The sequence below is a fragment of the Branchiostoma lanceolatum genome, chromosome 4, assembly GCF_035083965.1.
Source record: "Branchiostoma lanceolatum isolate klBraLanc5 chromosome 4, klBraLanc5.hap2, whole genome shotgun sequence".
NCBI lineage: Eukaryota > Metazoa > Chordata > Leptocardii > Amphioxiformes > Branchiostomatidae > Branchiostoma > Branchiostoma lanceolatum.
In genome coordinates this window covers 6,960,262-6,973,809 of record NC_089725.1, presented here as the reverse complement: position 1 = coordinate 6,973,809, position 13,548 = coordinate 6,960,262, and the positions used below count along the sequence as shown (strand labels likewise).

Genomic DNA, 13,548 nt, shown 5'->3' with positions numbered 1-13,548 from the left:
TCACCTCTCCATAATCCTGGCTATGTGATCGACTAATCCTACAGTCTTCATGTTTTCAATACAATGCAGTGAAACAACAATACAACGTAAGATATACAAAGAACAAATAGAAAATATACACATTCTGTCAGCAAATTTACAAATAACAACATATCAAATAGATACATTGAAATGATATAATACACGAACTAAATTCACCCGACAAAGGAAATCTCAGTCTGGCCACAAGGCGAGATGAACTGTGCAATGCATGCATGGTCTATGTCTTTAAACTGAAAACTTTACTTATCTTACCTTGTGCTTTTGCCTTTAGACTGTAGTCATCATCTTCACTGATATAGAACAGAACTGTACCCCCAACTTCTGACATGGTGATGCTAAGTTGTCGCAGATTTGGAGTCCAGCGTATGGCTGAAAGTCAAGCCCTCCCAACACAAGATCAAGCCTCTTCTTTTACTAACTGACGGCGCAGATTGTTTTGTTGACAACACTGCAACAGTCGGGATGGATGATGTGTTCTACAACACGCTACGTCTAAACAATGGAAGTGTCGCCATGGAGACGGTTGTTCGATAAAACGATGGTACGGTATTCTGGAACACGCGCAATCCGCTGAAGTGTTCGATGGGCCAAGGATATTATTTTGAATACTGATAATTATTGATAGTATTGGCACAGCAATTACAGACTATATCCTATTACAAGTTTGATATGAGGGCTGCACTGTGTCTTCCAGTAAGTTGCGAGGAGCAATCTTATTAACTTCAACTTCAACTTGTTTTACCCCCAGATAACCCCGCGAGGGGCAAAGTAGAGGGGGGGGGAGGAGGTCCCAGGCTAAGGCGGGCAGGCCTCCAGCCTGGCGCGGAAAGACTCAACGGTGAGAGCCGTAACAACCGCGCCAGGCAGGGCGTTCCACTCGGGGATTGTGCGGGGGAAGAATGAATGTTTGCAAGAGTCTGTCCGGGCGTTAATTGGTTGAAAATTGAGCGTGTGGCTCCCCTGGGTGCGCCCCTGAGCTGGTTTCAGTAGACTATCTGTGTTAATATTGATGTAGTTATTGACTAGCTTATAGAAAAAGGTGAGGCGGGCGTTCCTCCTCCTTTCAGAGAGAAGGGGCCACTGCAGGTCACTGAGCACAGCTTATTACAGCTTGCATACACAATAATTGTATAACGCATTTGTGCGGCTTTTTCACCATTCTTACATGTGTAAATACCTTTTCATGGTATCTAAAACATTTTTGCGATAAAACTCACAGTAGTTTGCGACACATTGTACTATCTTCGGTATGTTGACCATTGCCGAATGGTAAAAATGTTTTTTTTTTCAAAATCAGGCGAATATCAGTGCGCGCGATGATGTCATCCATAAAATTTACTTGCTGTGGCCTAAATATTTCATGAGGTATGAGGTCTCTGAACTCTTGTTTCTCATGGTGTTACTGAATGTGCCATTCACTGGTCCCTCCCGTCAAAGATGTTCCTTCTTTGGCATACCCATGCATATGATTACCTTCGTAAAAATGGAGGTACTGTTTTGTGTGTGTCTGTTTTTCTGCACACTCGAGTTCAGCATGACTCGGATGGATCTTGATGATCTTCCGTACGCGGGTATTGTAAAGACGACGCTTTTGTCGACTTTTGGCCTCCTGACGACTTTCCTTTGTAATGCAGCGGAACTTCCGTTTGTTAACAATCTTTTGTCCAGGACATGCTATGTTTTTTGGTTGCAGTGGAGTTTTTGTTAGAGAGGAAAATAGAGGATAGAAACGACGGACTTCCGTGACTTGGGGTATGCAGATAGCTCAGGTAGAGACGTACAGACGAATGCAAATCCTGCATATTTGGACTTAATTTGCATATCTAATAAGGGTCCTCTAAGATTAAAGCGTTTTCCACAATAGGACTAAAAAATGCAACATTAACAGAGACCGATTTTTCAAATAAGGGCCTAAGTTGTACAATTAATGCGAAAATGCCATCATTCTTTAGCGGTAAATGATGGGAATTTCATACTTTTGGAATGATTAAAAGGTGAACATAATACATCATGTAAATATGAATTTCATTTGAATAATTAATTATGACATGTTAAAATGGAATTTTGTCAAACGATAAGAGACTCACATTTTCGTAAAGAAGACCATCAATCAAAATGGTTTATGCTAATTGTAACCTAATTTCCATAATTAATATAAAAGAGGAAGTTACAAATATCTCACAACGGTATGAGGTCTCCACACAAAGCTAATTCATATGGTTTAAACATTGAACGCTCATCAAAATACAACAGTGGTCCTTCTGGTTAACAATGAAACCATTTATTTGTTACCAGGTACAGCACACATCAGAACACTCTTGTCTATTGGATGTTTCATTCCAAGTTGTAGCTCACATTCACGTGATGCTGTTGGGATGGCGAGCTGTCTATTGCAGGGTAACTTCCAGCTGCTTCAACCCAACAGAATCTCAGATCTCGTACAAAATAAACAGTGACAGTGTAAAATATGAAATATCTAACTGCATTCCTTTGCGTTTCTAAAACTATGGCTTACTTTGTCCTTATGCAACACAACTGCCCTTCCATGAAGGCATCAGAGTCTTCAACAGCAGCATTTCAAATGACCTATCAACATGTCTTTATAATTAAAGAACATTTTTTCACAGCTGATAGAAATCTGTGACGTGTACACTGAATGGTTAAAGATGACAGCAACAAACAACAAAGTCCGCGACTACAGAAAATTATTCAAAAGACACAAAAGCAATCATTCACATTTGAAAATTTACATGAGGAGCTACAGATAAAATGCTATTTCTCTTCTACACTTATAAAACAACCTAAAATACAACATGATTCTTTCAGTAAATTAGTGTCCATTTCTAAAGTAACCGTTTCTGTATGTTAAGACTATGGCGCTAGAATGCGTACAAACTTAAATCATGTACATTTTGGTTTTATTTGATGACACGATAAGTTTAATTACAAAACCTATACAATCCTAATGTCTTAGCTTAACATCATTCAGTTGATGAAGCAGTTGTCTATATTTCATCTACAGCTTACAGCGACATTCAAAAGAACAAACATTCATGCAAATAAATAAATCTTGTACAGTATTCAAAATCTGTATGAAGACTTTTCACAGATAGCACATCTACTACTACAGCCTAATAGTATTTTAGCAGCCACCCCCAGTAATGTGATTATGGCATATTTCTAATGACAAGTCTCATTGCTTTAAAATAAAGGCCTTATATTTTTCAATGTTTATTACTTTTTTTGTTTGTTAAAAATTCCTTCAAACATACTTCCTCTCAGAGTCTAGTTTCATCAATTCATACCACTTTTCAGTTTTCCAGTTGACCGTGTATATCAGTGTACTCATCACTGATGATATTGGCCTTTGCGTTTTTGTGGTAAGAACTAGACATATTCTGATTCCTCTCAGCTGTTCGTAGCCGTTATGTCTCTTCGACCTTTCACATGAGCTTTAAAATGTATGTTCCTCTACAGCTGTACCTGTTAGTTTTACTGCAGCTGTAAAAACATCACCATCCTGCTTTATTAAGTGGGGGTATGGGGTAACTATGTCTGCTGTGCAAACGTGACAACCCGGCTCCTCTACTCTTGGATTGAAGGCATATTGTAGATGTCTGTGTTGGCCACCCCACGCCCCCACCTACTGCAGCAGCAGTGCCGATTCTTGATCTCATCTTCTTATTCCTTCAGCTCATTCTCGTACTGCTTACGGAAGCACTCTCCCACCGGGAAGAAGTCCCAATTCCTCTCTTGATACATCTGCCACACGTAGGACTCCTGCAAAGTCACAAAAACTTCAGCACCAGGGACAGTGTTGGTAGTGTGGAAAGTGGTCACCACCAGGGACAGTGTTGGTAGCGTGGAGAGTGTTCAGCACCGGGGACAGTGTTGGTAGTGTGGAGAGTGTTCAGCACTAAGGACAGTGTTGGTAGTGTGGAAAGTGCCCAGCACCAGGGACAGTACTGTTAGTGTGGAAAGTGGTCAGTACCAGGGACAGTGTTGGTAGTGTGCAAAGTGTTCAGCACCAAAGCCAGTGTTGGTAGTGTGGAAAGTGTTCAGCACCAGGGACAGTGTTGGTAGTGTGTAAGGTATTCAGCACCAGAGACAGTGTTGGTAGTGTGGAGAGTGTTCAGCACTAAGGTCAGTGTTGGTAGTGTGGAAAGTGCTCAGCACCAGGGACAGTACTATTAGTATGGAAAGTGGTCAGTACCAGGGACAGTGTTGGTAGTGTGGAAAGTATTCAGCACCAGAGACAGTGTTGGTGGTGTGGAAAGTGTTCAGCACCGGGGACAGTGTTGGTAGTGTGGAAAGTGCTCAGCACCAGGGACAGTGTTGGTAGTGTGGAAAGTGTTCAGCGCCAGGGGCAGTGTTGGTAGTGTGGAAAGTGTTCAGCGCCAGGGGCAGGGATGGTAGTGTGGAAGGTGTTCAGCACCAGAGACAGTGTTGTTGGTGTGGAGATCCTTCAGCACCAGGGACAGTGTTCATAGTGTGGAAAGTATTCAGCACCAGAGACAGTGTTGGTGGTGTGGAAAGTGTTCAGCACCGGGGACAGTGTTGGTAGTGTGGAAGGTGTTCAGCACCAGGGACAGTGTTGTTAGTGTGGAAAGTGTTAAGCACCAAGGACAGTGTTGGTAGTGTGGATAGTGTTAAACACCAGGGACAGTGTTGGTAGTGTGGAAAGTGTTCAGTACCAGGGACAGGGTTGGTAGTGTGGAAAGTGTTCACCACCAGGGACAGTGTTGGTAGTGTAGAAAGTGTTCAGTACCAGGGACAGTGTTGGTAGTGTGGAAAGTGTTCACCACCAGGGACAGTGCAGTTACTGTGGAAGGTGTTCAGCACTAGGGACAGTGTTGGTAGTGTGGAAAGTATTCAGCACCAAGGACAGTGTTGATAGTGTGGGAAGTGTTCAGCACCAGGGACAGTGTTGTTAATGTGGAGAGTGTTCAGCACTAAGGTCAGTGTTGGTAGTGTGTAAAGTGTTCAACGCCAGGGACAGTGTTGGTAGTGTGGAAAGTGTTCAGCACCAGAGAGAGTGTTGGTTGTGTGGAAAGTGTTCAGCACTAGAGACAGTGTTGCTAGTGTGGAATGTATTCAGCACCAGAGAGTGTTGGTAGTGTGGAAGGTGTTCAGCACCAGGGACAGTGTTGGTAGTGTGGAAAGTGTTCAGTGCCAGGGGCAGTGTTGCTAGTGTGGAAAGTATTCAGCACCAGAGAGTGTTGGTAGTGTGGAAAGTGTTCAGCATCAGGGACAGTGTTGCTAGTGTGGAAAGTGTTCAGCACCAGGGACAGTGTTGTTAGTGTGGAAAGTGTTCAGCACCAGGGACAGTGTTGGTAGTGTGGAAAGTGTTCAGCACCAGGGACAGTATTGTTAGTGTGGAAAGTATTCAGCACCAGGGACTGGGATATACAATTGCATTCCAGGAAATCTTTTTTTTTACTCAAAGCTCTGTCCACATACAAATGCACTGCATGGCAGTCAACATGTCAGCATAAAGCTAAAAAAACATTGTCTACACGACAATGATATAGTCATTACAGTTTATTGCAGTTACTACTTTTACATGTAGCTAAGGTCAGACGACACTCACCTGTCCTGTGTAATCTGTGGAATCTTTCTGTATCAAGTGCATCAAGAAGAACCTAAGGAGGAGAGTCATTTGCATGTATGTTAGTTTCAACTTGACATTTTCTAATCTGGATTTCACAAACACATGTACTAAATTGTAAATCTATATCTTCCATCACCCAAATAGTGTTGGGCCAGGACACATATCTTTTTTTTTTAAAACACACAATGTATCTATGAGTCTACATACGTTGATGAAGGTTAGACATCCAGGTAGTAAGATACGGTTATTATACGCCAAAAATAGTTACTCAAGCAACTGGATAAAATTTTGAAACATTTTCAAAATTTTATCCAGTTGCTTTAGTAACTATTTTTGGCGTATGAGTCTACATGCATTTATCTCTAGTGACATTTAAAAACAAGCTGTCATGAGCTATAATACATCCAGTGTATATAATGTGAATTTCTTGACGAAGTTAATTGATCGGAAGAGTTTTCAGGACAGGACTAGTGGAAATGGGAATAAGTTTGGTAAACTATTCTCAACAGAAATGCGAAAAACCATTTCATCCATGCAAACATTCAAAACACTGTGCAAAAGAATAGACCGATCCTGTCGAACACCATATCGAACGAATAGAAGACCGATAGAACCCCCTGTTCTATTTAGCCCACCTCCGTCAAAAAAAGCGTTGGCGGGGCAGAAGTGGCACGTGTAAAGCAGGGTACGTATATCTGGGACAGGTTTTCCACTGTATTGGTTGACTGCATGCTCAGAACAAAAACGAATTTAAAAAGAAAAAAGATCGGGCACTCAAGGAGAGGAAGCTTGAACCACATGCTGTCTTACTACAAAGTCCGCTAGCGCAGAGTTTTGTGTCTTCAGTTACTGGTGTGTGAAACTGGCTAAATTGAAAGTGAACAGGGAAGTAAAAGGATGCATTTTAATTCTTAGTTACTAAATACCATGCAGCTGTTATGCATGCAGTCAATACAGTGGGAACCCTGTCACAGATATATGAACCCTGTTTTACACGTGCATCGCCTGCTTCTCAGAAACTGGGCGCTGATGCCCACCGACAATTGAAAGCTATGCGGCGCATACCGCTTTAACATTGACCGAAAACATTACGCTCTCACCGCAACTACACCTACCCCCTCCTTAAACAACTCTACTCGGTGGATACAGCCTTCAACAAAGAAGCCATAGCATTCTTATTTGGCCCGCTCTGAAAGGGTTTCAGTGCCACAAAAGCTAAACCGAAGTCAGTGGCATTATTTTCAACCTTACCGCGGCGGCCATGTTTGGTCCGTCAAACCCTGTTTTTGACGGAGGTGTTCGAAATCGAACAGGGGGCGTGGCTTTGGGATCGGTCTATTGTGTGACCTCCGATCCTTACGATCCGGCAGGAAATGGATTATGAGTATGGATACAATTTTGTAATTTGATGCACAAATATGTTCTGATATGTAAATATCAGTGTGTTGTTTGTATATGTGTACCTGGTGCCTCCCTGAAAATCAGTGCCAAGCCACTGAGGGAGCTACCCTAGTAAAAGAATACAGAAATAAGTTAACTCACATATAATTTGCAAAGTTGTGCTCCTTTTCTGTGTGTATTTCAAATCCTCTGGGTAACTCGTTGAAATACTCCGCATCTATGCCACAGATGAAACATTTACTCTGCGAAGAGAAGAAGAGAATGTGACAATCTCACGTAATGTAAGCCATGATGGGAGTCATTGTATATGTCACTCTTATGTGTACAATAAGCACACAAACATGTACGTCATTAGCTAGAGACTCTCCAAGCCAGTTAGCAATGCTCAGCTCTGAACTTGGATTACAACCCAACAATAGATACAAAAAAGAAATACAGTAACTGTATATTTGCTATCTCTCTATTTCTGACATCCTGAGGTTTCCCAACCCTATGTTTCTGGACGACAATTTCGGCCTTCTGGCTCCTCATGATTTGAACCAGATGTGGTGACAGAGACGCAGACCACTAACGTAACATGACCATATCGTCCAATTTATTGCAAAACGTTATTTATCTTAAAACCGGGCGGACAGAGCCAAATGTTAAGCCCATGAGCAGAAATATCAGCTCTTCTAAAAAGAAAAATGCATGGTCTGTAAGTTTTCCTCCGCCCGTTTAATGCCATGCGAGCATGTATTTGTACTGATGTACATGATGTAGAATTGTGCTATAGGCTCCTGCACGATAATTGTTTTTTTTTTTTTTACCTTACACCACAAGGACACGCGACCTATTGCACAAGAGCCCCACCTCTAATGTCTCCTCCACAGAGTTGGCCTGGTCTCTCAGTTCACCAAAGGCATCAATGATGAAGCCCTGGACGATGGCCAGCAGGATGATGACAATCAGGAAGAAGAAGGTGAAGTCAAACATCATCCTGTAGTACTCATATTCATCCCCGTCTGGCTCCACCAACTCATCACCTGCAGGAGTTCATGTAATATGATAGTTAATAATTTCATCAGGTTGGTAGAACATAGGATATTGGAGATTCTTTTATCACAACCAGTAATTCTCACCTGCTGATGTTTCAGTGTTGGTCAAACACTTTCTTCAGAGCTTCTGACTGGAGTACTGCTTCTCACCAATATAAGTAGCCGAAGTAAGTGGAGCTTTTGCGGCAAGAAGCAGTAAACCAGTCAGAATTGCCCTGAGGAAGGTGACAGTCACCGAAACGTTGGTGGAATAAAACACTTGGTTGCGTACAAAGAGACTTTTTTATTCAATATAGCAAACTATTTGATTAGACTAGATGGAATGAAAGGAGGAAGAGCTACAAAAAAGCTACAGATTGACAGAAAACAATGGGCGACAAATAAATTCACCATTGAGCAATTGACATTGAAAATCAAGTTATCTATTTTCAAAAGACTGTATATAGACATATAGGTCTATCAAACAACGTTTCCAAACTTGAGTTTTATCAATATTATAACTAGTGTAATGCACAGAAAAGATGCAGCAATTTAGAGCCATCTTGACCGATCCCATAGTCCACACCTTCTTCTGTCAAAACATAGAAATGCTAATTTAAAATAAAAACATAGAAATGCAGATATTTGATGCACATGCAGCCAGTTCCTCATTGGTCGATTCTCTAATCACTATGTAATCATTAGCTGAACTGCTAATTGTGATGGACAGTTAGGGTTGGTCTAATACGTACCTATGCCACCGCCGGCTCTCACACCCACGTACATGTGGAACATGAAGCACTGTGGAGAGAGACATCACTTTGTTATGAGTGAGCGAGACAATGAAATAACGATGGAACGATATTTCAAAGACAGATTTACAAGCATGTCATTTACTTTTTGATGTATGTCCCAAATATTTTGATAATTCACTGTACACAAGGCTATCATCTTACATACTAGGATTTATTTCAATGGAAGCAAACTTAAGTACATATTGACATCTGACAACCTCTGCATGGTATACATAGGGAAATATATCAAAGAATGTCTAGACGATAGAAATTCCTCCAATGATTGCAAGACCCCATTCTAAACCCATACCATGCACTCTTGTATTAGGTAGATTAGCCCTTAGTTATATCACTCATTCTCATTTGAATGTACACATTTTGTAACTTCTGTTACCGTTTGAAGTAAGACGTTCCTGACATTAGGATATGCCACATATAAGGTGTCAAACTGTCATTTTTATGACGAATCAAAACTTTTCTGGCTTTTAAAAACGACAGTTTGGTACCTTATGTGTGGCATATGTTAATGTCAGGAACGTCTTACTTCAAACGGTAATGGAAGTTACAAAAATGTGTACATTTAAATGAGAACGAGCAATCTATAGAACTGTAGGTAATGTACCGGCCATACTTTGTACCTTTTATAATTGTTGCACAATATTATTTGTTTTTAAAAAAATGGTTTCCAAAGTCCACATTACCGTCCACATGCTTTCGCATTTCAAGTCTGGTTCGTCCTCCTCTCCTTTGTCATAGAACTTGCGGAAGAAGTTGAAGGCCAGTACGGTGTACAGGTAGCACACGATGGCCATCATACCACAGGTCAGCAACAGCTGTGTACAGACAGGCAGACAAGGGGGTTAAGTAGTGGACAGTGTTCTACCAGATAGTACCTAGCAAGATGTACACTTGTGTACAGCGATATTTGATATAAACTTGAACTCGACGAAGCAAAAGCATACAACAGTTGGTATGTGACCGTATACTCCCTATGACTATACATACTCCCCATACCTACTTCCCGTTGTGGGTGATTTGTACATGAACATGTAACATTACACTGTAAAGACTACTCTGACATCTGTACCTGCTTGCCGTTGTGGGTGATTTGTACAAGTCATGTACATGTAACATTACATCTAAAGACTGAACTGATGTCCGTACCTGCTTGCCGTGGTGGGTGATTTGTACATGAACATTTAGTAAAGACTAAATCTGACGTCCATACCTACTTGCAGTTGTGGGTGATGTTAAGACTATTCTGACATCCGTACCTGCTTGCCGTTGTGGGTGATGGCCTGAAGGATAACCCGGAGAGTCTTGTAGCCCATGATGACGTCCACCAGGTGAGCAGCAAAGAAGAAGTAGTTGACATGCCCCAGGGAGGAGAAGAGGAGGAAGCCCAGCTGGTAGAGGAAGTCCTGGTCAGTCAGAGTCACTCCCATCTTCCACAGCTGGTACCTCCAGTCCACATTCTTCAACCTGGGTAATCAGGTCATAAATAATGGCTTATTATTGGTCAGAAATTAACCGTGCAATGGCAGCCAGTGCTGAATTGCTGCAGGGTTTACAATCACATAATACACAACAGATACATATTTGCTTCACACTCCACACTCTGTGGAACTGTCGCAAGGGTCTGGGCCCCAGCAGTTGAACTCAATACGACCTTCCCCAGCCAAAGTCAGGTACCCATTCACACCTGGATGGAGTGAGGAAAGTCATGTAAAGCGCCTTTTCCAAGGGCACAACATCGGGCCATACCAGTCGTTTCGAACCCGGGACCTCTCGGTTCTGGGCGAAACACCCTACTGATTGCGTCACACGATGCCACACAAAGATGTTCCATTACATTTTTCAGATCATTCAATGCAACTTTTCTGCAAGAATCTAAATACTTGATATTCTGATAACTAATGTAATCTGAGGCAATCTAATGTTCTTATGCATGCTTCCACTGTATATCTAGCTGTGGCACTTTTCAATTAGTTTCCGATAAAAGAGAACAATTGAGACGGACTCTACAAAAATAATGATACATGTTGAGTTTTTGTGAGAAAGACGTTGTACTGTAATTAAGTCCCTTTTCCCATATACATGTACAAAAGGGAGATATCATAAAAGGTGATTATCTGGTTTGATAAGGCTTTGTAGGAATAAGTAATAGAAAATTTTTCATAATAAAATCTAGATGTGTGGTAAATTGCAATTGTAATCACCCTGCATGTTCCTACATTTCTTGCAGTCATGTGAAGGAGCATCTAAATATGGCAGTTCTGTCGTCTTATTTTCATTTGTCACCCGACCGATCAATTGCTTTGAAACTCAGATTCGAATCAGCCATGACCCGACAAATCGCTTTCTAACGACTTACTCTGACAAAACAAACTTGCCAGTGAGTTGCTGGAAGGTGTCAGCTTTCAAAAGATGTTTTCAGATTGACAATTTTGGCACTTTGGAAGTGATAGAAAGTGACCGTGATTTAACATTTAAAGAATAGTAGTGGAAACTGTTTTTTTTATGGCTGATTCGAATCTGAGTTTCAAAGCAATCGATTGGTTGGGGTGTTTGTTCTTTATTCAAGTTTTGTAAAAGGACCTACATGGAGAACACCCCTGAAGGGCTTTCCTTAGTTTCCCCGACTCCAACCTCATCCATGCCAAGAAGCGCTGTCATCCTTTCAAAGTCATGGGTCTCCGAGTACTTCTCTCTGGTCTGAGGGAAAGGACACATTGTAACAATTACGAAAAAAATACTGCAATTCTTGTTTCTTTCACAGTGACTGTAACTCTATGTTCACTGTTTTCACGGTCACCTCTGTACTGTGAACTTATCATCATCGTGAAAAAACCTGTTATGGTTCCTTCACACATCCGTTCTGCAAATCACTTGGCGCCATCGGGAAGCAGTCAAAATGTCCATTTTCCTTACATCGTGTAATTTTGCTACCGTGTATAGATAATTGAATTACAGTGATATTTCTTCAACAAAGTTCCAAGATATATTTCAACAAGAGAAAATCAAGCTAGACTGGGTATTATGAAACCACATTAAACACAGTAAATAGTCATTGTCAAAAGAACTTACATTTTATACTTAACGTTACATAGAATGTATCATAGTTACATAGTATATGAACACAGCAGAATCATCTCACTTCATGACTGGATGCACTCCACAAGTATTCCTATTGTTTGCAGATTAGTCTCTACTTCCTATAGAAACTGTACCAGGTCCACAGAACACTCACCCTTCTCTTGACAAACTTGTCAAAGTAGAAGTTCGGGAACGACCTACAGAAACAACAATAAATTATAGCTTGAAAGTTCATCTGTGTTCAACTTGGTAGAAAACATTCTGAAACAAGTTTTCACTGTAATTTCCAACACAACAATTGGACTTACCCAAATTACCCAAATCACTGGATAAAGTCAAAATTTTGGACAATGAGCAGGACTTCTTTTCAAGAGGGACCAAGGAAGCCATTTACATCAGGGCCTTACAACCATCCCTCAATAGAGACGGGGGACGCCACAGGCTTTCTGCAACTTATGGTCCACTGCTCACCGAGTCACATGTCTTATCTGCATAATGTGACGTCATCTCAGTGGTGGATTGCTCACTCCTTGACTGGTGTTGTACAGTCAAAAATTTGGGTAGGTCCAAATTTTGTGTTGGAAATTAGTTAAAACTTGTTTCAGAACAATAAATTATAAGGGTCTATATTCTGCAAAAACATGATCATGATTCCAAACTTTGGAAATATTAGTCAATGTTTGCGATCTCAGTTTACCATCAACCTCAACTGTTACGGTTTATTCCACATACAAGTACTGTTTACTCACAAGACATCTGACTGGGCGCCTTAAACAATGATTAATATTTGAATGTCTTTGATGTTTTTCTGGTATTCAAGGCCATCAAAAATATATCTTTTAGATTATCTTCATTTTCTTTTAACCTTGTTACAGGTCCTAAGTATAGTGGTGCCTACTACTACATGAAAGATACTGTGAACGATGACATTTAATTTTTAACTTCTAGGGTCTCAAAAACTAGTCATCAAGGAGTTAATTTCATTACATCTAGCAGTTCCCAACTTACTGTAAATGCAGAAATATTCGTGGTGATTTTATGTTTGCAGCTTTTGCGGTGAACTCTTAAGCGCAAACTTAAAACCACCGCAAAAAGCTGTTCCATTCTGTGACTGTTGCACTGATATTGTTTCAAATGCGAACTCAAAACCACAGCGAACACTCAGTTTTTTCCCTACCGCGAAATTAAATCACCGCAAACATTTCTGCATTTACAGTATAAGTCCCTTTCCAGTCTTCATACTTACGATGTTGGTAAGACTAGTCTGTCCCATTGTCCCTTGAAGTCGTCCTCGGAGGGCTGCTCCACGATCCACTTGCCTTCGAACTCAAGGTCACGGGCAACTTCCTTCTCTCTCTTGAAGATCACAAGAGGTATCTGACAGGAGAGACACATGCAATCAGATGTTGTTGCGTACATAATGAGTTACACAGCAAAGTACAAAGGATGTTACATTACAGGTGCATTGTACATTGTTTGTCACAACTGCATACATCTGCAACTTCTGCTAAAACTTCACAAACACAAAGGAAAGTATGTAGCTAACCACGGTGCTACATTTTGCACCTCCTACTGTAACAGTAACTGA

The 13,548-nt window shown here is 41.0% G+C and overlaps 1 protein-coding gene across 17 annotated transcripts in view; it reads right to left on the bottom strand.

Annotated features, from left to right (window-relative positions):
• Positions 1-2,307: 2,307 nt before the first annotated feature.
• Positions 2,308-13,548, bottom strand: part of LOC136432373 (ryanodine receptor 2-like) — a 144,056-nt gene continuing 132,815 nt past the window's right edge. For all 17 annotated transcript variants that reach the window (XM_066423605.1, XM_066423592.1, XM_066423591.1 and 14 more), the window contains 10 exons: positions 13,207-13,337; positions 12,115-12,157; positions 11,467-11,579; positions 10,139-10,346; positions 9,566-9,697; positions 8,823-8,871; positions 7,907-8,079; positions 7,196-7,296; positions 5,633-5,684; positions 2,308-3,822 (listed from right to left, as the gene is read on the bottom strand). In XM_066423605.1, the coding sequence (XP_066279702.1) occupies positions 3,724-3,822; positions 5,633-5,684; positions 7,196-7,296; positions 7,907-8,079; positions 8,823-8,871; positions 9,566-9,697; positions 10,139-10,346; positions 11,467-11,579; positions 12,115-12,157; positions 13,207-13,337 (1,101 nt within the window). In that variant the 3' untranslated portion in view covers positions 2,308-3,723. The remainder of the gene's footprint in view (positions 3,823-5,632; positions 5,685-7,195; positions 7,297-7,906; positions 8,080-8,822; positions 8,872-9,565; positions 9,698-10,138; positions 10,347-11,466; positions 11,580-12,114; positions 12,158-13,206; positions 13,338-13,548) is intronic.